A 26,345-nucleotide genomic window follows, 5' to 3' on the forward strand; every position below is an offset into this window, starting at 1 on the left:
TGTGGGATTTGGGGGGTTTTGTGTGTTTTTTGGCACTTTTTAGGAATTATGCTTTGAAAAGGTTCCTCAGCATGTAACTTGATTTTGTCAGCCAAATTCAGGTTTAGACATCCATTTGACTTCCTTGGATTTAGTAGTGTCTGTGTCAGATGGTTAAATCAAGTGACGTTTGTGAAGTTCCGGAGTACGATATTTTTCTCCTAAATCAGAGCTGTATAAAATGGATCTTGTCAGTCATTGGCAAAAATGAGAGCACCTTGTTTCCCTGTTTCACTTATACCACTGCAACAAATTTTTCCCTCTCAGCCCCTGCGTCAGCAGAGTGATTCAGGTTGAACCTCAGGCCTACACAGAGACTCACGATAACACCCGCTACAGCCCCCCGCCCCCCTACAGCAGCCACAGCTTCACCCACGAGACACAGATCACCATGCAGTCCACGGTACAGCTCCGCACAGAGTACGACCCCCACACGCACGTGTACTACACCACCGCTGAACCACGCTCCGAGATCTCCGTGCAGCCTGTCACCATGGCCCAGGATACCCTCAGCTGCCAGAGCCCCGAGAGCACCAGCTCCACGAGGGACCTGCTCTCCCAGTTCTCTGACTCCAGCCTCCACTGCCTTGAGCCCCCCTGCACCAAGTGGACACTTTCATCTTTTGCTGAGAAACACTATGCTCCTTTTCTCTTGAAACCAAAAGCCAAGGTAATCTACCGAAACTGAAGATTCTCATCTTCAAGAAATGACAAAACAGCCTCCTTTGGAATCCATCAGGTCGCTTCTTTGGGTGTCACTTATTTCATGCCTTCTATAGAGTCCATCCATTTAGCATGTGGGGCCATTTTAATGAGCTCTTTTTCTACAGCAATGAATCTCTGTGCAGCAAGGGTTTCTGTAAATTTAGTTCAACTTTTTACATTATAAACATTTCATTCTTGAGGTGCCTGAGTGGCTCAGTCGGTTAAGCATCCGACTTCAGCTCAGGTCATGATCTCATAGTCCGTGGGTTTGAGCCCTGTATCGGGCTCCATACTGACAGGTCAAAGCCTGGAGCCTGCTTCTGGGTCTGTGTCTTCCTCTCTCTCTGTCCCTTCCCCACTCACTCTCTGTCTCTCTCTCTCTCTCAAAATAAAATAAAGACATGGAAAAAATTTTTTAAAAACATTTCATTCTTGGGACGCCTGGGTGGCTCAGTCGGTTAAGCCTCCGGCTTCAGCTCAGGTCAGATCTCACGTTCGTGGGTTCGAGCCCCGCGTCAGGCTCTGTGCTGACAGCTGGCTCAGAGCCTGGAGCCTGCTTTTGGTTCTGTGTCCCCTTCTCTCTCTGCCCCTCCCCCTCTCATGCTCTGTCTCTCTCTCTCTATCAAAAATAAATAAAACATTTTAAAAATAAATAAATAAAATAAAATAAAAATTTAAAAAACATTTCATTCTTCATGAGCTTTTTTTCACTATGACTACTTGTTTTTCCCTCTGGGAGAATGCCCCCTACATGTTACATCAGAGCCATTGTGGTGATAAAAGTGAGATCTAAACCAAACAGCTTGCTTTTGTCAAGGGAGTGTCGGTCCCATCCTCTGGCTCTGATCTTATGCCTCTTACTGTGTTGCAGGTCGTGGTGATCTTCCTTTTCCTGGGCTTGCTGGGGGTCAGCCTTTATGGGACCACCCGAGTGCGTGATGGGCTGGACCTTACAGACATTGTGCCTCGGGAAACCAGAGAATATGACTTTATTGCTGCACAGTTCAAATACTTTTCTTTCTACAACATGTATATAGTCACCCAGAAAGCAGACTACCCAAATATCCAGCACTTACTCTACGACCTTCACAAGAGTTTCAGCAGTGTGAAGTATGTCATGTTGGAAGAAAATAAACAGCTTCCCAAAATGTGGCTGCACTACTTCAGAGACTGGCTCCAAGGTAAGGTGCTGCTAGAGGGCGTTCACCCCTTTATAAACTTTTCACCATTTGGTTCTTGGCGTGTTCAGTGTTCCCAAGTTCCCTTTGTTCGCTTCATTAAAGTGTTAGATTATGACGTAACACTGACGTGTTTTTTTGACTTCTAAGTGTTGCTTGAAATTCTTACATAGGCTGTTTCTGGGGAAGCCTCCCAAATCTGGCTTTCACCTATTAAATGATGCAAACAATTCACATGGGTGACTCGGGAACTTCTGTAAGAATTTATGGGTGCACATTAGGAAATAGGAGCTGGGTGCTTCTAGTGCTCTTTCCTTGGATGGGTGGTTAGTTGCATGACCAAGTGAAATTGGCGTGATGGAATTTATAGGCTGACTTCTTGCCAGATTATGACTTTTTATACCAGCGGATTTTGCATCATTGGTGAATATAATGAAAATTCCATATTTTGACCGTCTTTTGATTTGGCACATGAAATAAATTTATCAATGCCTAACCACATCTCACAGTGTTTCGTACTGTGATAATGAGTCAAAATCTGATGTAAAATGCCTTTCTTAGCTTCTTACCTTGCTCTTAGAAACATTTCTAGGAAACAGTAGTCAGCTGAAGAAAAAAAATGGCTTAAATATTCTCCTTACTGCTGACTGAATATGAATGTATTCAGTGATCCCAAGAACATCTGTTCATTTATTCCATGTTGACACATGCAAAATGAAGTGGGGAATCAAGATAATTATCCACACAATTCAAGCAAAAATGCTTTTACTGAAATACCTAAATAATTATGGCCCCCAACATTTTTTGGCTTCAGTTATCCAAATGATTGTCTTAATTTCCCACTTAATTAGGCTTGTTTAAACACAGATTTGAGTGCCTTTTTTGGTCTTAAGTCAGTACACTAGTATGTAAAGATTAAGCAGCCAATTTCCCTGTGAGTTTGCGTGGAATGGTAAACAACTTGAGTTTAATTGAAAATCCCTCGGTAGAGTTTTTCTGGGCTTGACTTCTCTTCCTACAGTTTTGTTCATATGTGTATACGAGACTTGACCTCTTTTTTTGAGGAAAGCAAAGAGAACCTTCCTCATATTATTTTTTAACATACTCTGAGCTTAACTCTAAAATATGTTCCAAGTCCTATTTTTTACAGTAGTTTGGGAGGTAGTGTTTTTCAGATAATGACTCAAAACAGGACCAGACAGTTGAGAGTCCCTGCTTTTCATTTCTCCTCCATTGGCCAAGACATGCAGATAGATTGCCACACATGACAAAGAGTGCACTGCCAGTATCTGAGCAAAGGAGGGTTGTTGCAGAATTGATTTCAGTGTCTTCAGCCTTTCCTTTGGAAGCTCAATATGGCAAGTTAGGCGGAGCTTGGAAGAGGGGAGAGGGGTATTGTCTCCAGGCAGTGCCAAGGGCTAGCGAATTATAAATTATCCCTATGCTTTCATCTGTTTAAAGACCTAAAGCAGTGGGACTTGAGAATCATACTTTTTTAAAGGTGCCATTGAGTCACGTTGTTCTGATTGCTAAGTGAACAGCATGTTCTGATTGCTAAGTGAACAGGACCCACCTAGACCAAGTGAGACCAGTTCCTGCTCCCAAGTCAGGGTCCCAGCCAGCTCTAGAACTCTGCTGGTGACTCTTAGGTCCACCAGAAAGCCCCTGGACACAGAATGGCCAGATAATGGGACAGTTGGGTTGCCTAAATGCTTTTCAGGCCTGTCAAGTGGTTGATGGGGTCTTTGGACACTTCCTGCAAGGAATCAGCTCTCCTTGAATCGTTCAGAACTTTCTGTGCGATTGTTAAGTGTTGGGAACCATGTTGGTTTTCAGTTGAATTATCACTAAAAACCATGTCATGCTGTTAATCTTTACCGACATTCCAGTAGTTTGGGAGGGGTAGTTAACTCCTAAAAATACATAATGGTAATACCACATGTCATCTTTAAACACACATGCAAGTAAGGCAAAGTTGCAGGTAAAAACCACACTGTGCATCATGTCCAAATGGTGTTTGTTTATATTTCACACTGAATTATGCAGATAAAAGTTAAATTAATGTTTTCTTTTTAGGGTCCTGTATCAAGGAGAAATTGACAATTGGGATGATTAGCTCAGAACTTTCACTAGAAAATTAAATTTAGTATAAAATTTAAAATGAGACAGGTGCTAGCTGAAACTTTTACGTTTTGCTATAAGATGGGTAAAATGTCACAAATCTTTTCTACAGCATACATGTGTTAGAGTATAAAGTGCTGGCCAGTGAGCAGTGAAGGTAAAATCTGTGTCCCCCGTTTTGTGTATAGAATCATGTTGTACATGTACATGTACAACTCATTGTTACTTGAGCGTTTTGGTAATTAGTCAGAAAATAAAATAATCTGATTATAAGGACAAGTTTTCCATGAGGTCAGTGACTACTTCTCATTCATGTTTGTACTCCAGGTAGTCTGAATGGCATGGGGAGGCTGGCAGCGTGGATCATGAGTTGAGCTGAGTTGCCGGCAGGGTTGACCTCCCCAAATCCAATTTCTCTTACTTTGGTTCATCCTAGGATGTCCCCAGATTCTTAGTGCATAAGTATCTTAACATTTTACTGATTTTTGGAACACCCTGTTTGCCACTAGACGTCATTGATGCCCACGCTAACTCTGCTGATCTTATTCTTGCCTTCAGCAAATAACTTCCTGAGCACCTTAGTGTGTTCAGGGCAATTTAGAACATTGATAGTTCAAGAACCTGGCTTCCTGGATCCAAAGCTTAGCTCCAGCCTTGGCCTGCTAGGTAGCCTTCATCGAGGTGCTTTCCAAGCCTCAGATGAGCAAGCTGAGTGGAACCATAAAGCCACCAGGGCTGCCTCATGAGGTGGTTGTAAGAATTACATGAGCGGTGATCAGTGTAAAACTCGAGACAGCCCGGTGCTCTCTGAGCCCGAGTGGCTCCCTAGGATTAGTGGATCAAGAGGGAAAGGGTTAAAGTACTACACAGGCCTTGCAGTGATGAAATTTCTATTAAGGCGAAGAAAACAGACCAGTCTCTTTTCTGGGGAGAGGAGGGGTTGTTTTTCCTCTCCTGTTTATTTTTTTTCAAAAACAAAAAAAGGGCTTTAGGTAATAAAATAACATCTGTTCCATAGGGCTTGTTGTGTGCATGCCTCGCTGTGAAAAACAGTCTGTGTGCGAGTTGGGAGCGCGGCTGCCCCGGTGGTCCCCCCCGCCCGCCCTCCTCCACACTGGGCCTTCTTTCACCACCGAGCCCACAGGCCTCATCCCAGCATTGTTCATGTAAAAACAATGCCCACAACAAGGTCTGCAGGAAGATTTAAAGAGAGAGACAGGGAGACAGGGGCCTGTGCTGCCCTCTCTCCCTACTTCACATGCCAAGAGCTTAATTATTTTGAGCACTAAGGGAGCCAGTATTTGAGGGGAGGGGGTGTCTTTGAAGTCACTCAAGGCATGTCGTGAAATGAAATGAACCCTTCTCCCTTCTTACTGGCCATGTCTAACCCATGCATACGCAGCTTGTTCAAAAGATGTGGTTTCCAGAGCTGCTGGGGCTGGGGAGTTCTACTTGGGAGGCGATTTGGGGAAAGCAGGGCAGTGGAAAGGAGGTGGGGGGGGTGTTGAGGGGAGAGTGTGTGCACACAGGATCACTCAGCCCCTAAGGCCAGGTCACCAGGGCCCTGTTTTCTCTTCCAGCACGCTTATCTCTTTACAGCTGTAGCCAAACCATCAGGTCTGTAATGATGGTTTTGATTACAGAGGCCAAGCGCAGCTGTGTGTGGTGGGCTGGTGGGCTCGCCCATCCCCCACCCCCAGAAAGCCCTTTCCTTCCCCTCCCTGTGCTTGCGGTTTGTCATCTGTTCTCACAGAGCCCCCTTGTATTGGCCTGTGGCTTCCTGTTCTCAATATGATCCAAATTTACCCCGTGAGGCATTTCCCTGCGCACACAGGCGCACCCGAGACCCCTCCCCTTGCTGTCCTCCACACCCCGCCTTCTGAAGAAGGGTGGCAAAGAGGAACAGTCGAGAGTGAATAGGTGTTGGCTGTGATCTTTACACAACCTGGCAGCCGATCCCACAGCTTGTATTAGCTCCACAAGTCGAACAGATGGAACAAATTGACAGAATCGTGTTCACTCACCCTGGGCTCGAGAAGCAGCTGAGTGGCTGTTTGAAGTTGGGAGTTTGAATGCGTTTTTCCCTCTCCGAGTGGAATTTCTGGTTGTATTGAAGAACCCATGGCTTTAGCACCTGACCGTGGCATGAAGTGGCTAATGAGCTCGGGCGTCGTCCTCACCCAGCCATCCAGCTCTCTTAAGCCCCCTCTTTTGCTTTCTTTCCAAATAGCCAAGGGGGAGAAGGAGGGGTTTCTTTTTTATGTAAAGATAAAGCATAGATATTTGATTCCTAGAAATGAGTATTCCCCTCTTCCGCCTTTGAAGCAGGGATTGTTAGCAACCTGAAGTTCACTCATGAAAAATCTAATAGTGTCCCTTGAACTTGATACAAGAAAGCAAGTAGAACACAGTATTTGGGGTGATGTCAAGTACTTCCTTGTCCTGCTCAGTGTCCTCAGCCCACCCCATTAGGGGCAGGATCATTCTGGTTAAGGAGCATAATGCATTATATACATTTGCCTTTTCTAGGACTTCAGGATGCATTCGACAGTGACTGGGAAACTGGGAAAATCATGCCAAACAATTACAAAAATGGATCCGATGATGGAGTCCTTGCCTACAAACTCCTGGTGCAAACCGGCAGCCGTGATAAACCAATTGACATCAGTCAGGTACTCTCTCAGCCCGACACCCTGGGGGTTTCGGAGGGCACTGTTGAGCAGAGTTGGGGCAGTTCCATACTGAAGACTGATTGACAGCCTACCATCCCAGCCTGTGCTCTCTGGAAACCTGAGGCATTAGGGGCTTGGAGAAAGTTGAATTGGCACAAATTCACTTCTTCCCATTGGCTAATTGTGTGATTGCAGGCAGATTGCCTCACTCTGCTCTTCTGTCAAGTGGGGACAAGTGTGTTACTCTCCCTCCGGGGCCGTTGTTCTGACCAAGGACCATCGAGGCAGTGCAGGCTCTTTCCCATACTAGAAGTGCTGTGTTGTGCTGTTCTTTTGAAAATAGTGCTTGTTGCCGTGTTGGTCTTGATTATATTCAAACTTGAGGGACTCATAGCAATCATTTGAATGAGCAGAATTTGAGGCAGATGGGTGTTAGGAGACCAAGGCGGTTACTACAGAGAAGGACTGGCTGCATCTGATTCCTTGGGAGTCACCGTGGCCCGGCAGGCAGAGGAGGAGGGTAGGCAGGTGGCTCTGTCTTGAGTGAGACACACAGAAATTCCAGCGGTTGGACCCCGAGCGCGCTCGCTGCTCTGCTCACCCCAATAGGTAACAGGAGCTGTTTCGATTTGGTGATCATATTCTGTGACTGCATCTGCACATTCTACATGGCGCCTGAACCCCAGCATATCCCTTTTGATTCCTCAGGCGTGTCAGGGGTGTGTTTGGACCCTTCAGATTTCACATGAGTGCAACACTACTACCGGCTTTCCTGGACCCCATTCCCTCTGCCCCTTGTAGCTTACTTGCTTCCCCCTCCGGCAGAAAACCGTCATGCTAATGATCTTCCCAGCAGCTCTGTTTATTGTCTCCCCTTTTTTGCTGGCATTAAAGGTGACAGATTTACAAAGTACATTGTTCAGAGTTATTATGGAGTGTGAACTTGGTGCTTTATGGCCGCATGCAGCAGGCTGTCAGGTTTGACAAGGATGTGGGCACAGGAGCCTGTCGGAGAGATAGCAGGGGGATGCCCGAGGGGCTGGGCCAGGCTTCAGGGACCAGGGACAAAGTGGAGCAAACGTGATTGGGCCAGGCCCCTGGATATCACTTCCTCTGCCTGGGAGGGAGAAAAGCGTGCTGTGTGCAGGGAGGCCACGAGCTGTGCTGTATAATTCCAGAGACGGCTTGAAGACATGCAGTTGTTACATATCCTGGGGATTAATTGAATCCAGACCCCTGAAATTTCTTTTTCTCACTGTCCTCTTTCTTCCTTCACTCTTTCTCTCTATTAACTGCTGTCACTGTTGTTTTTCATTTTGTTAAGAGGGCCCAAAGCATTGGAATCGGGCCTGATCGTAAAGTAAACAGGAACAATATATTTGTGTGTCTGTGTATGTGTGTGTCTCTCTCACAGTGTTTTCACCTAAACAAAGCCCACAGGACCTACTTTAGAGGGAGTGTCGTGTTCATGCTAAGCGTGACCACGTCCTTCAGAAATCAGGTTACCCAGAAAGCCCGGAGCCATGCACCAGCCCCTTCCACTCTCTGGCAATGGGCATTTTGTGAATACACAGGTCATAGGAGGCTAGTGTTAGCAAAATTTATACAGATGTTGTTTTATTTTTATAGCTCTCCTCCATTTACTGGGTGGCATTTCCTTCAGTGTTAACAGCAGAGGTTAACTGCACACAGACGTGTATGGGGATTCTTGCCAGGTTTTTTTTCCCCCTTCCCCTCCTATAAATATGTTTCTCCAGATTGTTCATTCTCTGCCTTGGCTGCAGACAGTCTTTTAGCATTCAGATTTAATTGGTTCAGCCAATTCCTGGACCATCTGCAGATCTGTGTGTGTGCTATAAACACACTGATCGCTGCATCCTCTGATGAGTGCATTCTGAAAGAAAGCAAAGGTGTTCTGATGGGATTTTCTACATGTTCAAAGATGGGGCATTCTAGTCTTTGTTGCAAATGCTGGTGCGGGGCTCTGCCTGTTTTCCCCACTCCACGGAGGAGTGTGTTTACCCCCAGACCCATTATGAAGGACCCTGTTCTTCCCATTCTGCAGCTGACCCAGCGGCGCCTGGTGGATGCAGACGGCATCATCAACCCCAGCGCTTTCTACGTCTACCTGACTGCTTGGGTCAGCAACGACCCCGTGGCTTACGCCGCCTCCCAGGCCAACATCCGGCCTCACCGTCCTGAGTGGGTGCACGACAAAGCCGACTATATGCCAGAAACCAGGCTCAGAAGTAAGTAACCCTCCAGCGGGGCCCCCACCGGTGAAGGGCCATACCCTGCTCTCCCAAGCTCCGTCATGGCCCTCGTCTGCTGATGCTACCCAGGGTTCAAAAGTCTAAACAGAACAATATATTTCTTTGAGTTTTAAACTCTGGGAGACACATGAGGATGTGTAATGGGACACAACCCGTGCTCTGTCACGTTGGGAAATGAGGGCCTCAACCTCCGTTTGTAGCTTGCCCTCTAGGACAGCCACCAGGCAGCTCTCTTAATGCCAGCTGTTCCGTGTGAAAGCTGGGGACGCCTCCAGGTTGAGTGGTATTTTACTACTGCAGAGTTTTATCGCTTGGGGATTATATGTTTATCTTTACTTTGTCAACTCTGGTGTCGAAGGGATTTTTGGCAAGTTGGGTCATTCCTATAAGCCACTGAGCACCTGTATTCTGTCAGGGCTGTTGAAACTGGAGCAGAATAGTTCTGTGTACACCAGCGTCCTCTTCCTTTCCTCTCTCAGCCCCAGCCCTGACAGGTGGTCCTGTACAGGTTTAATTTGCATTTATGCTAGAGGTGTTAGTAGCTTATACCTTGGATATGAGGCCGAGGGAGGACGTGACAAAGAAGACTGGTCCCTTTGCAAACATGGCTGGAGAGGAAGCGGGTTGTGCTTCTCTATATCTAAACCCCAGAGCCTTGTGGCAAGCAGCCAAGGCTTGTCTTAATGAAAATTTATAGTTGAGATTATAATAGGGCAAATCATGTTTAGCAAGTCAACTGAATGACCCCAAAGGGTCTGGAACACACAACGGCAGTAACTAAATGCTTGTTGTGTGAGGATTTCTTCCCCTGCTGCTGAAGACTTAGCATTGCATTAAAAAAGAAGCATGGAAGGTTTAAGTGTGTTAGATCACTAAAAGGATAAGAAAGTTAAGCATTTTTCTCAGTAAAGCATGACTTCCGAGTTATTTTGTTCTCATAAGAGATTGAGTAAAACAGTTTGAACTTCGTATTTTCTCTTGTGTCAGTTGAACAAAAAAAATGCTCCCATCATTGAATTCTTACAAAAGTGACTGCTTCTAGAAGCTTAAAATCAAAGGTTAAATAAATACACAGATCCTGGGCTCCTCCCCTCTCCCGCCAAAAAAAAAAAAAAAATCAAATGCTGATTATTGCTTAAAACCTTTATGAACCAAAGATTAAAACTGTAAAGGCCCGAAGACTGCCATCTGTAGCTTGTGCCTCACGTTGGGAGAAGTGCAGTGAGGGACTCTGTTGCCTGTTGCTGAGTTCCCTTTCTGTTCCTCGCGATGGCAGAGAATGGGGGACGCAGATCTGGGGATGGTCAGCAGCAGGGTGTGCCTCGTCTCTCCTGTGCTCTAGTCACAGCCGTTGACCAGAGCCTTCCAGCCATGGCCCCTCACCACTGTCTTCTCTGTCCAGTCCCGGCAGCAGAGCCCATTGAATACGCTCAGTTCCCTTTCTACCTCAACGGCTTGCGGGACACCTCAGACTTCGTGGAAGCAATCGAGAAAGTCAGAACCATCTGCAACAACTACACGAGCCTGGGGCTCTCCAGCTACCCCAACGGCTACCCCTTCCTCTTCTGGGAGCAATACATCGGCCTCCGCCACTGGCTCCTGCTGTCCATCAGCGTGGTGCTGGCCTGCACGTTCCTCGTGTGCGCCGTCTTCCTCCTGAACCCCTGGACGGCCGGGATCATTGTGAGTTCATTCAGAGGGGTTTTGGGGAAGTCGGATTCCTTTCAGCGTAGCTCTTGCTGCAGCCGGGAAGTTGTGTTTATGTCTGGGCCTCTGGAGGAGGGTATAGATTGCATCACCCTTGCTATATTTATTCTGCTGGAGGTGGCAAGGTTCGTGGTTAGGTAGAGCCTCTAATGGCCTACAGCTCGTGTCCCTTCTCCTATAGCTTTAAACTTTCCGTGTAAAGATAGGGGAGTTTTAAAACACACGTTCTATAACAGCTCCCAGCATTTATTAAACACAAACACTCTGAGCATTTATTAAATAAAAATGTAACTAATTTTTTTTTATTTAAAGCACTTTTTTATGACTATATCCCAGACCTAACATAGAGAAGATTCTTCTAAAAACGGGGGGAGAGGTGGGTAATTAGAGAAGTTAGGACAGGGGTGTGAGGGTAAGATGGTTTTTGAAATGGTTTTGTGTGTGGTGTGTGTTTAAACTCAGAAGGACAGTGACGAACTACTATTACTAACCAATTTTTTGGCATCCTTCTTCCAAGTATAATACTCAGAGATTTGAAATTTCATAGAGAGTCTAATAAAATCATGGCAGTGTTTAAATTCCATGAACTGTGGTATAGCCTTCAAAATGCCAAAATTATAAAAACAGAGACCAGGGCTGGTTTCTGTACCATAAGTCTGTGCGGCAGGTATGTTAAAAGGTAAATGTTTAGTCTGCAGGGGTTTCCACGGCACTTAAGCAATTGATGTTGTCCATCTTTCATTAGCTTACTAAAAGAAAACGAAGGGAACTTTTACTGTACTTGTCTCCCCAACCCCCAACAAGGAGAGATCGTCCACTCCTCATCTTCCGCCCAGGGAACGTTTACCATTTTATTTGGGCTTTCTCCCCTTTGGCCCAAGAAACTCCGAAGTCTACCTCACAGATTTTCTTTCCATCTCTGCGCAAATTTTTACAAGGCAGATGAAAGGCAAAGAGAAGCTTTTCCTTCGATTTAACTATCTGCTGTGTCCAGCCACCTCTCCCCTCGTTTCTTCAAAGTGAAGGCGCCTGTAACCTGACCCATGTCAGCTGACCAGAAGGTCCCCTTTCTCCCTAGCCATCATCCTCTTTAACCCATGGGCTCTCCAAACAAAAGCAAGGCTGCCTTTATGTAGAAGAACTTTTATTCACCCGTCCTATCTGCTTTCTTTAGGACGCAGGGTAGGGAAACCCAAAACACTAATGTTTCAACTCTGTTGTAAGTTTGGAAGGACACTTTCTGATGATTAAGATCAAAACAGAAGGATATGCCTTGTTTTAAACTGTGTTAGATTTGTAGCTAGCGCCGAGTCCATGTTTGTATAATTCTTATATGCCTCAAATGGGATAATTGTGACTTTTTTTTTTTACTTTCTGGTGCAGGTATATTGGAAAAACAATTCACAATAGAATACTAAACTTTGCCTTGATGTGCTCATTGTACAGGCTGCTGTCCCAAAGTTGTCCCAAAGTCTCTCTTCTCAGCAGGGACACAGTGCATTAGAATGTAAAGGCAGGTGTCCAAAGTTAAAGCAAGTCAGCGCCTGCATGCTCTCTGGGTCCCCACCTGCAGCGAGTCCCTCCCGTGTCTTCAGCACTTGAGTGTGTGTCCCCATCCACTCATGCTGTGCATCTTCCTGAAGGTGACAGTCCTGGCTTTGATGACAGTTGAGCTCTTCGGCATGATGGGCCTCATTGGAATCAAGCTGAGTGCTGTGCCCGTGGTCATCCTGATTGCTTCTGTGGGCATCGGAGTGGAGTTCACCGTTCACGTTGCTCTGGTATGGCGGACATGTTTCCTCTCGCTCTCGTAGTCTCCCAAGTCGGAAACCTGTCCATTTTCTCCAGCGTCAAGGAACACACATAATGATGTGTTGGGGCACAGGCAGTCGTGTGCTGAGACAGGTTGAACTCTAGGTGGCCTCCTTCCCCCCTGGGCAGTCTAAGGAGAAGGGCACAGGAGGTGAAAGAGTACCGGGCTGGGTCAGTGTGGGCCAGGAAGGATTCTGCTTATTTGGTATCCTTAGCATCAGGTCCATAAGCTGTCACCTTTGTTCCTGAGTTCAATGCTGTGAATGTAATACACACGGTAAAGCAAGGCCACACTCACAGGCCTGGTAGGGATGGTGTGACTGAGGGTGAGGCAGGTCGAGGAAATACCCTGTGGCCAATGAGGCAGAGGAACTTGTTCTCCCAGCTGAGCCCACCGAGTTCCGTCAACCTCTCAGCCTCCCAAATTCATGACAGCAGAACGTCAGAGAACTGGGGTTGTTCTCAACGGGATTCCTCCCCGCTCTCTTGTTCTGTGCCCTGTCCTATGAATGGTTTGTTGAGGGGAGTTAAATGTCAGGAGGAGTCATTAATCCAAGAGATAAACCAACTGTGTACATTTCTCAGAAAATGATTCAGAAGCCTCCTAGCAGTGTGTGAGTTCTGTTCTGTGCACACTTGTACTTAGTATATACCCTCGTCCTTGAGGTTATTGGTAGACACTCGGTAAATATTTGCTGACCAAGTAAATACTCATGTTTGGAATGCCCTACATAGGAAACCTAGCATTGAGTTTGGGTCAAAGTACTTTTGACCTTGCTTCCACAGTCACTGGCATTGATTTTCTTTGGACTCAGCGCATGGCGTGTGTGTGTGTGTGTGTGTGTGTGTGTGTGTGCGCGCGCACACATATGCTCTGTCTTGTACCTTCTTAAGCCCTCTACAAAGAGTCTTTCAGGACCATTTTTATGCACTTCAGAGACCGTAAACTTTTGTGTTTCAGAAAGAATGTTTTATTGCGGTTGTCTCATTTTTCCTGTTTATAAGGAAAAGCTGATAATGCAGAAGCAATATTCTCTATATTTGGAGTCTACCCAAATTTTTTTCCTCCGTTGAGCTGGGAGGAGGAAGAGGGGATTTTTTTTAGTGTAATTTTATTTATTTTAGAGAGAGAGACAGAACATGAGCAGGGGGAGGGGCAAAGAGAGAGAGAGGGAGACACAGAATCTGAAACAGGTTCTAGGCTCTGAACTGTCAGCACAGAGCCTGACACAGGGCTCAAACCTACAAACCGTTAGATCATGACCTGAGCTGAAGTCGGATGATTAACTGACTGAGCCACCCCGCTGCCCATAAGAGAGGATTTTTTTTTTTAAAAAGAAGAGCCCACTTAGCCTAGAGCTTAGAATGTAAATAATTCTTAGCATCGTTTCCTCAAAAAGGAGAAAACCTTGAGAGTTAAGAATCCACTAGTCATTTTATTCTGATGCAAATGAAAATCACTTTTTTTTTTTAAATTTTGGTAGCTAGGATTGCAAATAAGAGCATTCTAGAACAGGTTGTTACAGTGAAAACGAAAGCTGCAGCCTTCAAACTGTTGTGGCGCCCTGGGCCTCCCATGTGAGGCAGTGTGGATATAAATGTCCACACCAGTGCTGGGTAGACAATTAAGGAATGCTTCTACCACTTGTATAGATTTAATTCCAAGAATTTAAGGACTCTCAAGAGCCAGCTCGGCTTCGTGAGCAGTAACCCCTGCTCAGTGCTGGTAGCCCACACCTCCATCGAGACACTCGCAGGATATGGTGCTCCTACCTGACCCTGTATGTGAAGATCTATTAAAGTAGGCAGTTCCTGCTCTTCCAAGGTGTGTAAAATGACGGAATAAGGTTGGTGAGGAGCGTTCTTCAGGGAATCAGTGGTTCCTGTCAGTTAGCTATTCCCACAACCTAAGTTGTACATGAGATGATAAAACCCACCTTGACCCTGTGGCCTCATGGCCAAGTATAGTACAAAATAACATGGCTCCAAACCATCTTGTTGCTTTTCTCCCAAGAGGAAAAAGGTAATTGTGTTGACCCTAATGTCAACCCCACTCACAAAGAGCATATGCACTTTAAAGAAAGTATGGAAACTTATAGCACATTTCTATAAATGTTTTGTTCTTCATCTGCTCAGAACAAATTAGTGTTCTTCCACAGGTTCCCAAGGGATGGGAAGGTACCCGGTGTGTTGTAGGTCTTGATTTTTAAGGGGCTGTGACCTGCAGTGTGCCCCAGCCTTCTCTTCTTGGCATGTCCCAGAGCAGCCTTTAACTTTCAGGCAGAAAAGGGACTTGTGCCAGGCTCAGCCATTTCTGTTGGGGTCCCACTGAAAGGCTGGGCAGGGTATAGCACTAACTGACTCCCGTTAAAATGGTCCTGGGTCACACTCTCAAGCCAACAAACTTGATATGCTGGGGCTTACTTTATGAAAGTTGTCATTTGGTATCAACAGCATTCTTGACTTCTTGACCTAGCAGAGCTTTCAGAAGGTAAAGAGGTGGGGATATGACCACACAGAGTTAGAATAGGCTTGAATTTCAAGTCTTGTATTTTTCTTGTGATACTTCCATAGTGTTTAGATGTACTACAAACACATTAGTTTGAACACAGCAACAGAAATGCCACATCAATGAGGAAATATGTACTTGGCACCCAGTTGCATGCAACCCTCAACTAAGCCTACTCAGAAATAAGATCTTGACCTTCCATAAAATCAGGAAGGATGCTGTCATTTTCATACCATACGTGTCCCCTGTGAATGCTTTGTGCTCATTCAGGTCGGGGAAAAAAAACTCAAGGAGAGTAGAAGTGAAAAGAGAGGGACGTTTTGCTCCTTTTTGTATAGTTTTGGTTTGGTTTTTAGTTTAATTTTTTTATGTCTTTTATTTTTCAGAGACAGAGACAGTGCAAGCAGGGGAGGGTCAGAGACAGAGGGAGACACAGAATCTGAAGCAGGCTCCTGGGTCTGAGCTAGCTGTCAGCACAGAGTCTGATGTGGGACTTGAACCCATGAACCGTGAGACCGTGACCTGAGCCAAAGCCAGACGCTTAACCGACTGAGCCCCCCAGGCGCCCCGGTTTTTAATCTAAAGCAAATACGTGTTCTGTCTCTTTTTGTTGTTGTTCAAGATTTACATCGACACAATGGGGCGCCTGGTGGCTCAGTCGGTTAATGTGACACAATATCATGAACAGGTCATTTTAGTGTAAACCTAGATTTAGGTACTTCTGAGGATTAAATCATCCAGGAGCTAAACAGAAACCTGTGAGGAGGTCCGTACAGGTCCATACAGACTGATTAAGACAGCTTGTATGTAAGCATGTTGGACAAAGCTGACCATGGACCAGGCCCAGTCTGGGCATCTGTTCACCCCACGTCTTCTCCTTGCACAGGCCTTCCTAACAGCCATTGGTGATAAGAACCGCAGGGCCGTGCTTGCCCTGGAGCACATGTTTGCACCTGTCCTGGACGGCGCCGTCTCCACTCTGTTGGGAGTGCTCATGCTGGCAGGATCTGAGTTTGACTTCATTGTTCGGTAAGCAGGAGGGAGAGAATCCTTATTTTTAAGAATGTGATCACCCTTGGGCTCTCTGTTGCTTACTTGCTTGTGTATCCAGTAGATAGCAGCATGTTTTCATTGTGACTCTACTCTTCTTCCCCCTAGACTGATCGAGGTATAATTGACAAATCAAAATCATAGATGTCTAAGGTATACAGTGTGATATTTTGATATATGAATATATTGAGAATTGATTATGACAGTCTGTGGCTCCACTTTTTCTTGCATTTATTAACTCAGGTATGCTGAGAGGTATAAGGACAAAGTCTCTTCTGGAGGCCTTTTCAGGAACATCTTGGGGAGAAGAGATGAAGAGTCTGTGGCCAGCAGCAAAGACAGCTTCACAACTTGAAACCAGAGGGCCACCCTGTACCCTGACATTGACCTGGGTTCCCCTTAACTGACCAATTTTGATATTCTCTTCCAAAACTACAGAAAACTTACAAATACCTGAAATTGTCACCTACATTTTAGTTTTTCAAGAAGCAAAGGTAGCATGCCCACATTTCACATTAAGTTCTCACTAAGATTTAGGGTGCCTTAAGTGACTCTGGTGTCATGTGTTGGAAACCCAGGGCTAGTTTGGATACTTCTCTTTGGAACTCAAGGCAGGCAGTTTCTGGTGGATTTATGAAGAATGCGAGTTTGTGATGTAGAAAAGGAGAGCCACGTTTTCCTTCTGGAAAGAATTTGAGAACTGCAGGGAAAGACCATTTTCTTGTCTGAAGAGCCTCTGCAGCATCGTGAAGTAGCTACTCTTGGATGTAAGAGTGCTGCTCCATGGAGGGACAAGGCCAGAATCCTCAGTAAGTGAAACGGAGGCCAGAATTAGAACCATGGTAAAGCAGAACCAAATGTGAGACACGACTGCATTGTTTGGGATGCTTCAGTAATCTGGAGAGAGAATCGAAACAGGCTCTCTTGGTGTGTATGCCTGTAATAGGTCTTTCGTTTTCAAGTAAAAAAGAAGAGGGTTTTAAGTTTCAGCCCCCGTTCCCTTATTACAGAAGAAAGATCAATCCATTGGTCTGTGGCATACCCCATTGGGCAGTTCGGCAACAGAGATTAGCCTGCCTTGCAGGGTGCCGGAGTTTACTCCATGTAGTTTAGAGTAAATGAAGAGGTAAATTAGCTCTTGCACTTCTCACACCTCAGAGTGCTTATGAATCATCTGAGGCTCTCTGCAAATGCAGGTCGGATCGCACTGGGTGCAGGGAGTGTGGAGAGTAGAATCTGCATTTCCAGCCAGCTCCCAGGTGATCCCCAGGCTGCTGGTCTTCTCCGCACACACTGTTAATCACCTAACAAGCCAATTAGTACATTCTTGTTTGCCAATACCAGGTAGATGTGTGCCTAAATTAGATCAAGGTTTTGGCCTGAGTTTTATTTTCAGCTTTTAACTTTGGCTTTTCCTTTATTTCCTTAGCATACACATATTTGGGTATTAGAAGATGTTTCTTTATGGTATAAAACTCCTTTGTCAAGCAGAGATTTTTCCTGTTTTTCCTCACTTGACACAATGCAATTACAAGCACTTCAGTGCCATTTTACACAACAGTGAATAATGTGGACCCCAGCGCCCTCCGTGTGGCTTACAGTGTACAGGGGGAGAGTGTTCACAGGCACTTCAGAACCATGGGAAACACTGGGTGTGATGGCATCTCAGAGGATCTAACTCAGCCCTGTGGGGACACTGACTGAGCCACAGAGGGGAAACTTAGAATTAGAGCAACCAGCTGGGAGCCAGGATGGAGGGCAGAATCCCAGCTCTCCTCCAACCCATGGCTTCCTGTTCTCTCCCAGAGATATCAGGGTTCTTGTTTCAAGCACTTAAAAGGGCTTCCCATTTTCTAGAACTGGATGGATTAACCTGATAAAGCCCTCACCGAGGTCAACTAAATGAGCAGACATTGTATACGCTAAGCCGTCAGAAATCTAATTGGTCTGTTTATTCTACAGTTAGATGGATGGGATGCAAATGTCTTAATGCCTGCTGCTGATATATGCTTCAGCCTAGGGTTCCAGCAGTTTACATTAGAGCAAGACATGGGCGGCTTGGTTTTTTACTAATGCAGTTCAGAAGTTTCTAGTGTTTATAATAGCTGCAAGGTATTTGTATTTTTATAGGGAATCTCTCTCCTTTCATCTAATGTCAAACATATATAGTCATGGCAAAGTGTGGTGCCTGTTCTGTTTTATGATCAAGAGGACCATTAACAGATAGATAGATATCTTGCCCTCCCTCTTCCCAGAACATCCTGAGCTCTCTGTGACGCCCCCTGCCCCCCCACCACAGCCTACTTGCAGCAAAATCGCCCTAGATTTAGTTAGTTCCAGAAACGAACACTTGCGTGGAGCCCACTCCCTCCAGCTGTGTGGCGTGTCCGCCAGCGGCTCTCCCGAGCTGACAGGTTTACCTTGGTATTCATGAAGGATCCCAGACCTTAGCCCTTAATGGTGGGAAAGCAGGGCCACTTGCGCACTCTCCCCTTCTTCATGGTGCTGTGGCCTTTATGTTTGAATTGGCTGACGCAAAACAAGAGTATTCAGAGATGCTAAATTGTCCAACAAAAGCTTGGCCCAAAGAGCAGCCCCCTCATTGTGGACTGCCCTCCCCCGCATATGCCCCAGCAGCCACAGAACGGGCAGCATTTTCTCTGCAGAAAGCTGGTTCTTGTATTCTAAAAAGGTTGCAGTTGGAGCTGTTTGGTAAAATTGGAACTCACAGAATTCTAGGCAGAAAGTTGTGATTAATGAAAGCCCAGGGAAAGCCTTACCTGATACGCTAGAGACTTAATTAGAGATTCTGCTCTAAGATGCTGAAGCATTTCACAGTGGATTAGCTGCCTGCAGAAGTGGGCTGCTTTTCCTCCTGAGCTAAATTGTTTAAATTCTACACCCTTCACTTCATTTGTTTGCTTCTGCTGGGTTTTCACGGACGGGGCCCCTCTGCATTGTATTTGTGCTTCCAATCTGCTCAGCCATTCAGCTCACATTCCATATTTTTGTGTTTGTGTAACACATTCATAAATAACATTACATGCCAGGAGATTTCGGCAAATTAACAAACTAATTTTTCTCTCTTCCCTTCATGAACTTAACATTTTGGGTTGTGGAATGTAGACCTCGAGAGTCACGGGGTAAAAAGAGGAAAAAAAAAAAAAAACTAATGTGCTGAATTTGAACCACAGTCTTTTCGACCAAGTGGGTTTTGTTCATTTTTGGGTTTGACGGGCTGTGCAGTGTTTGGGCATGTGAAGCTCGCTGGTTTTATCTTTGCCACAGCGAATGTTCCTGTGTCCCTTTTATCTTCAAGGTATTTCTTTGCTGTCCTGGCAATCCTAACAATCCTGGGTGTTCTCAATGGACTGGTTTTGCTGCCAGTCCTTCTGTCCTTCTTCGGACCGTATCCTGAGGTCAGTGATTATGCCAGCTGTAATGGACAGTCCCCAGGCCACCTGAATGCTGTTTGTCCTGGGGTCACTGTTCGTTTAGATTCACATTACTGATTGTTTACTTTTTCAGTGAACATTTCGATGACTATGAAGTTTTTCATAGAAAAACTATGGCTTTTTTTCTCTTCAATTTAATAGTTTGGGGGATGCAGTACTAGTTTTGTTTTGGTTTTTTTAAACCAACTGATTAGCAGCCCGAGTCTTGTAGTTTTTATATCAGTGGAGCATTTTCCCCTCAAGATGACTCTCTGGGCTTGAATAAAAGGAAAGAGGGCGCAGCCTGCCTTTCCAAAGCGTGAAAGCAGAGGGCAGCTCTTTTGCTCCAGCTGTCAGGCCTGATGGCCCTCGAGGTGGCAGCGTGGGGGAGGGATAGCAGGAGAGGCCGGGGCCGGGGGTTGGGTGCAGATACCCCTGAACAATACTGAGCTTTGCGCGTTGCGTGTGACCAGCAGGTAAATGGATGATCACACTTTTTACCTGGAATCTCCTTGAATAGGTGTCTCCAGCCAACGGGCTGAACCGGCTGCCCACCCCTTCCCCGGAGCCGCCCCCCAGTGGGGTCCAGTTTGCCACAGCCCCCAGTCATGCAAACAACGGGTCGGACTCCTCTGACTCAGAGTACAGTTCTCAGACGACAGTGTCGGGCATCAGTGAAGAGCTTCGGCACTACGAGGCCCAGCAGGGCACGAGGGGCCCTGCCCACCAAGTGATCGTGGAAGCTACAGAAAACCCCGTGTTTGCCCGCTCCACTGTAAGTCACCTGAGGGGCCAGCCCCTGCCTCCTCTTGGCAGCAGATCCCAGACAGATAGGATTTAAAAATAAAGTATAGGTTAGGTAGAATCCTATGAAATTGCCCATCTTTGACTCACACTATAAAAACATGAGTTTTGTGTGGTTCCATCTCATATATGTTTAAAGGGGCAGGGGCCAGTAACAGCTACAAAAAGCATCGGTATATTTCTTGTTCGAGCTGAGTATACTTTGAGCTTCAGGGCCAAAGGTAAAGCATGCTTTTCTTTTTTTTAAGCCATGTATCATTTTAGAATAATATTTTTTTAATGTAGTGGTATTTTTATTGCCAACAGTGTGATTTTTTTTCCCCTCTCATTTCTGTTACTTTTAATTGCCCTTGGTACACAATTATTTCAGTTATTGATGTCCAAGACATTACCAGAAGGAGCTGGAGGGAGCAGAGAAGCTTAGCCTCCAGTAATGCAGGAGAACCATGAACAGCCTGGAGCCCCTTCTCAGAGGCTCTGAGATCCACAGCCACGTTCCCCAGGATGTCTGTAGCCCCCCAGGCCTAGAGCCCAGCACACAAAACCCGAGGAAGGTTCTAAGGCGCGTGCTGCTCCAGCTCTGGACCTCCTGCTGTCCCTCCAGGAAATGGGTATTCCAGTCCCAGGCTAGAGCAGCCCTTCCATGAAAGAGAGAGAGGCCAACCAAATAACCTAAATTTTCCTCCTCTTACCCCCCGTGACGATGCCTGCTGAGCTGCAGTGTGAATCTGGTTTTGTTCAGCGGGAGCCTAAAAATAGGTACAAGTTGAACGACTTTGAAGTTGGTCACGGTCCTTTTGATTGATGTGGCCACTGTGTTGCTCCATGCTTTGTATAGAGACCCAGAAACCAGATTCCTAACAACCGGACAGAGAAGCACTGCCCCGTGGAACCTTCTGCGATGATGGAAATGCTCCCTCTGTGCTTGCCAGTATAGTAACCACTCACCACATGTGGCTGTTGAGCATTTGAGATGCAGCTAGTGCAATGAAGGGACTGAATTTGCAATTATTTTTAATTTAAATGTAAATAGCCATATGCTCCTAATAGCTACTGTACTCAACAGCAGAGGTATAGACAGTCCTTCAGACTGCTGCATTTGGGCAAGCCAGAGCCAGATGCTCAGCAGTTCGCAAGGACCAGCTTGGGATCTTACTCTGCAGCACAGGGTGGAGTGACAAACCGGGAGGGAGGCAGCCCAGTGCTCTCCGACCACAGCCCTGCATTTATGGGCAGCAGTCGCATGTGTCTGGCCAGCTGTGCCTCAGAAAGCCTAGCAAAGAGTCCAAATAAGGCGCTCCTCTGCCACGTTGTGGAAGTTCTAAAAGAACAGTTTTTCTTTTGTGGGTGGAAGGCCCAGTTGGCTCCCCAGGGGCCTCTCCCAGCCACTTGTGGAGCTGACTGAGCACTTGGTGAAGAGCTGTGTGTGGGTGGCCGTCGGGAGTCGGAGCCAAGAAGGGAAGGCTGGGAGTAGCAGGGGGCGACGCCCCGCCTGGGGTTAGCACCCTGCCTGTTTTAACCTGCCTTCGCCCTCTGTAGGTGGTCCATCCCGAAGCGAGACATCACCCACCCTCAAACCCTCGACAGCAGCCCCACCTGGACTCAGAGTCCCTTCCTTCCGGACGGCCAGGCCAGCAGCCCCGGAGGGAACCCCCCAGAGAAGGCTCGCGGCCACCCCCCTACAGACCGCGCAGAGACGCTTTCGAAATTTCTACTGACGGGCATTCTGGCCCTAGCAATAGGGACCGTGCGGGCCCCCGGGGAGCCCGTTCTAACAACTCTCGGCACCCAGCATTCACTGCGGTGGGCAGCTCTGCGCCCAGCTACTGCCAGCCCATCACCACCGTGACGGCCTCCGCGTCCGTGACTGTTGCCGTGCACCCCCCGCCTGCCCCCGGGCCCGGGTCTGGTCGGAATCCCCGAGGGGGACCCTGCCCAGGCTACGGGGACTACCCTGAGACTGACCACGGGCTGTTTGAGGACCCCCATGTGCCTTTTAACGTCCGGTGCGAGAGGAGGGATTCCAAGGTGGAAGTTATAGAGCTGCAGGACGTGGAATGTGAGGAGAGGCCCCGGGGCAGGAGCTCCAACTGAGGTGTGTGTGGCCGGTGGGTGGGACACCCAGGGACACGGAGGGAAGAGCTCTTTAGCTCTGGGCATTGGGATGACCCACACTGAACCCCAGTGGCCTCTTATCTCTACGGCAAGGCCACCCTATCCAAGCTTTGTCATCCTTCGGGAACCCATCGGTCCCAAATTGAGTGTCTCACCTCGCTGCTCACCTGTTGAGGGTTAGTAAAAGTAAACAAAGACGCTAACAGCTGCACCTTTCTTCTGTGTTTCCATCTTTATAATAAGCACCCTAACAGGTATGTATGACGCACACACAGTTCCATGCATAGGTAACAGAGTGAACACGTCCGGGTCACAGAGTGAACACATCCGGGTCGCCAGGCTCCAGATAAACCCCTCATGCCCTCCACACAGCACCCCCCCTGCGTTCTAATACCATCGAGCAGTTCACTTACTTCTGTGCTTTGTAAATATAGACTCATATACCTATTGCTTAGTTTAACTTCCTTTTCTTTTTCTTTCAAAGGGTGAGTAAAATCTGAAGCAAAGAGGCCAAAGATTGGAAGCCCCCCACACCCCCCAGAACTGCTTGAAGAGAACTGCTAAGAGTTATACAGATGTGCGCACCAGGAGAGCAGTTCAGTGTTACTGTAACCGATTGTATTATTTTGTGAAATAGTTCTATAAATATTTAAGAGGTGTACACATATGTAATATACGAAGGAACAGTTGTAAGTAGTGCGATCTGGGCTTTCCCCACTCGTGCTCCTCGAGTGGGCGGTGGGGAGGCCGCAGCGGGCCCCTCCCGAATTGTACATTGGTCTCTGTGCCACAACCAAGCTTAACTTAGTCTTAAATCTCAGCATATGTTGCTGCTGCTTAAATATTGTATAATTTACCTGTATAATTCTATGCAAATATTGCTTATGAAATAGGATTATTTTGTAAAGGTTTCTGTTTAAAATATTTTAAATTTGCATATCACAACCCTGTGGTAGTATGAAATGTTACTGTTAACTTTCAAACACGCTATGCGTGATAATTTTGTTGTTTAATGAGCAGATATGAAGAAAGTACGTTAACCCCGGTGGCTTCTCCAGCTGTAGTTGGATGCGATTCTGTTTGGCTGTGTGTGTGAACACGTGTGTGGCTCCCCGATGTACTGTACTGTGATTTTTTTCTTTTTTTTTTCTTTTATTTCTTTTCACTGTCTGTAAATCCTTGTGGGCTCCGCCCTCGTTAGGCCGGAAGAGTCAGGAGATGTTTGTTGCTGGTGCTGGTGGGAAGCTAGCCCCGAATGTCGCCTTATCCCGCTGCCCGACTGGCTCCAGGTGCAGGGCGTCTCATGATCACTGGCTGCTCTCCACACATTCCCAGTTCATGCCTCAGATGGGCTCCGCTGCGTGGGTCATTGTGGCGGATGTCAGAACCTCAGGGTTTAGAGCCAACATCTGTTCATCTTCGTTGGTATTAAAGAGTTCTAGGACGCGCTTAGTGGTGAGCCTCACCTGGGCCGGGAGCGTTCCTCTAGAGTATGCAGCCTTCTTGTGCCTCTCGTGACACACACACGCCCACACACCCTCAACCGTTCAAGAGCAAATTGGAAATCTTTTGGAGACAATGACCCTGCTATGAGTGGAAAAACCTGTTAATTCTGGGTCCACAATAAACCTGGAAGTGATGCTTTGAGTCCCTCAATTTAAACTCCCCTCTTCCTAAATTGCACAGTTGGTTGGGGCTTTCTGGATCTGTTTATATCTTCTTTAAAAATAAATAGCAAGCATCCAGTGTGGTGATTATGGAGTCAGAAGCTCTACAGTCTGAGAGCTTCAGAATGATCCTTCTCAGTGCGTTAATGTTAACGTAATGGGTACACGCTTCCCAAGTAAACTGTGTCCCTCCTCTCAACCTTATTAGTGTTCTTTCAATGTGATCGAAGAGCAGGGAGACATTAACTGCGAACGCCCCGCTGAAGAACGTATATGGAAGCAGATCTCTCAACCAGGCATTATTTTTATTAAAGATTTGCTTCTGTATCAATCCTGTTGTCTTGCTTTGAGGTTTGGTCTTCCTCAGCTCGGAGCCAGAGAACAGTGACTGTTGGGGAAGCAGTGGATACCCGGACTAAGCTACTGTAGGAGCACAAAATGGCAGCTTCCATTGTGCCCTCCTGTTTTACACAGAAAATCTCAGTCAAAAGGCAATGGGCTCCCAGTAGTACCCAGCAGTATAGTGACCTCAGACCCTGAAACTTGCCACAAAACTGTAAGATACTGATGGTAAGCCACCTGTGGCCTCCAGGTGTGTGTGTTAATGTGCCAGGGGCCCCGACGGGCCCATGTCTACTGTTTGGTGCCTCTGTCAGCCACACTGTCCACCTAATACCCAGCTCTGCTCAGAAAACTTAGGTCCTGCGTTCAGGAGAGAGAAGATGCAAAATTCTGAGGTCTGGTTCATGGCATGCCCTCCTCGCTCCTTTCCTGAGCCCAGCTTGTGTGGCGCGTGACAGTTTGCACAGCCCTGCTTTCTGCACAGTGTAGAACTTTCTCCCATAGTCACATTGGCAAAGGGAGAACTCGGGGGCTGGCAGGCAACTAGAATTTCTCTCTCTCTAAAATAGTTTTATTTTGTCTGTCTTGTTTGTTCATTTGGATGTTTTAATTTTTTTAAATCTTTGCTGATATTTATAATTTTGTATCATAAGAATGTTTTCCTACAGTATTTGTCATGCCAGTTTATAACAAAAGATGCAGGGATTTTATTTCTATTGGAAACACTATTACAGCTATGTTTTACTTTTGAACAGAATTTTTATTTGTATAGAGTGCTTACTAATGTTAAATAGTTCAGAGTATATAACATTTTCATTAAAGACTCATGGTAGGTTTTAGTGTAAGGAGTTTAAAGGAAATAAATATTCAAACTGGGTCTCATTGTCTGCCAATTTTGGCAGAAATGGGTTTGTGTCATTTCAATTACAAAGATAAAAGTATGCCATATAATTTATTTATATGAAAATTTATTTTTGTAGTGTACATAGTAGTCATCAAGTCTTTTGACAGAAGTATATTTTTAAAGAATTTATATGTGATGAATCCATGATGTCTGGAACTTTGCTGAGACATGAGTGGGGCACACTTTTCATTGTAAAGTACAGCAAGGAAAAGAAAAATGTTTAACAGTGTTAAGAGAGTGAGATGGAGTAAATATTCATGCAATTGTGAAATGTGTATTAGTTACCATTTGTGACCTAGTGTGGTTCTCATTTTAAACCTTGGAAGGCAAAAATGTACAAACTCTCTAAATATTAATGTTCAAACACTGATAGAAATTCTAACATGAATAAAAATAATATAACTTGTTGGTTATGTCTTTGTTCATAGAATGTTTTTTATTACAATGTTTTATGTAGGCAGTTAGCATGTCAGGACATCATTAACTTTGTTCATTTGTCTCAGTAAAGTTGCTAAAGAATCTTTTCTTGTTCTACCACATGGAGGAGGCACTGTTGATATATGAAAAGTTCTACATTTTTATTTTCTGACACCGAGAAAGTGCCTCAATTACCATTCAGAACGATCCCCTCCTCTTCACTTAACATGTGTTTATGCGATGCCTGATAATTAAAAGGAACATTTATAGGGAGAAATTTGATGACTATTAAAATAAATGGAGGTACTATACTTAAAACAGGGGAGCTGACGATATGGGGCTGTTTGAACCTGATACAGAATGTTTTCTTCCGAATGTTCATGATATGATTATATCCCATCTTTATTGGAGCCATGGAGAAAAATAAAAGCAGGAATATCGTAGCCATCTGAAGGCAAAGAGTGGTGGGGAACTCAAGACCCAAATTGTTACAAACACATGGTGAGAGGTCGGCAAACTGCAGTCCATGGGCCTCCTATTTTTGTAAAGATTTATTAGAAGACAAACACGCCCATTGACACAGATTGTCTATGGCC

The 26,345-nt window shown here is 45.9% G+C and overlaps 1 protein-coding gene across 2 annotated transcripts in view; it reads left to right on the plus strand.

The window, feature by feature from the left end:
• The window catches only part of PTCH1 (patched 1), a 63,632-nt gene extending 37,887 nt beyond the window's left edge, over positions 1–25,745 (plus strand). For both annotated transcript variants that reach the window (XM_029920522.1, XM_029920521.1), the window contains 11 exons: positions 307–709; positions 1,616–1,925; positions 6,573–6,715; positions 8,781–8,964; positions 10,391–10,671; positions 12,339–12,476; positions 15,903–16,045; positions 19,386–19,485; positions 20,021–20,275; positions 21,844–22,399; positions 22,904–25,745. In XM_029920522.1, the coding sequence (XP_029776382.1) occupies positions 307–709; positions 1,616–1,925; positions 6,573–6,715; positions 8,781–8,964; positions 10,391–10,671; positions 12,339–12,476; positions 15,903–16,045; positions 19,386–19,485; positions 20,021–20,275; positions 21,844–22,398 (2,512 nt within the window). In that variant the 3' untranslated portion in view covers position 22,399; positions 22,904–25,745. The remainder of the gene's footprint in view (positions 1–306; positions 710–1,615; positions 1,926–6,572; positions 6,716–8,780; positions 8,965–10,390; positions 10,672–12,338; positions 12,477–15,902; positions 16,046–19,385; positions 19,486–20,020; positions 20,276–21,843; positions 22,400–22,903) is intronic.
• Positions 25,746–26,345: the final 600 nt, after the last annotated feature.

Source organism: Suricata suricatta, chromosome 13 (assembly GCF_006229205.1).
Source record: "Suricata suricatta isolate VVHF042 chromosome 13, meerkat_22Aug2017_6uvM2_HiC, whole genome shotgun sequence".
Taxonomy (NCBI): Eukaryota; Metazoa; Chordata; class Mammalia; order Carnivora; family Herpestidae; genus Suricata; species Suricata suricatta.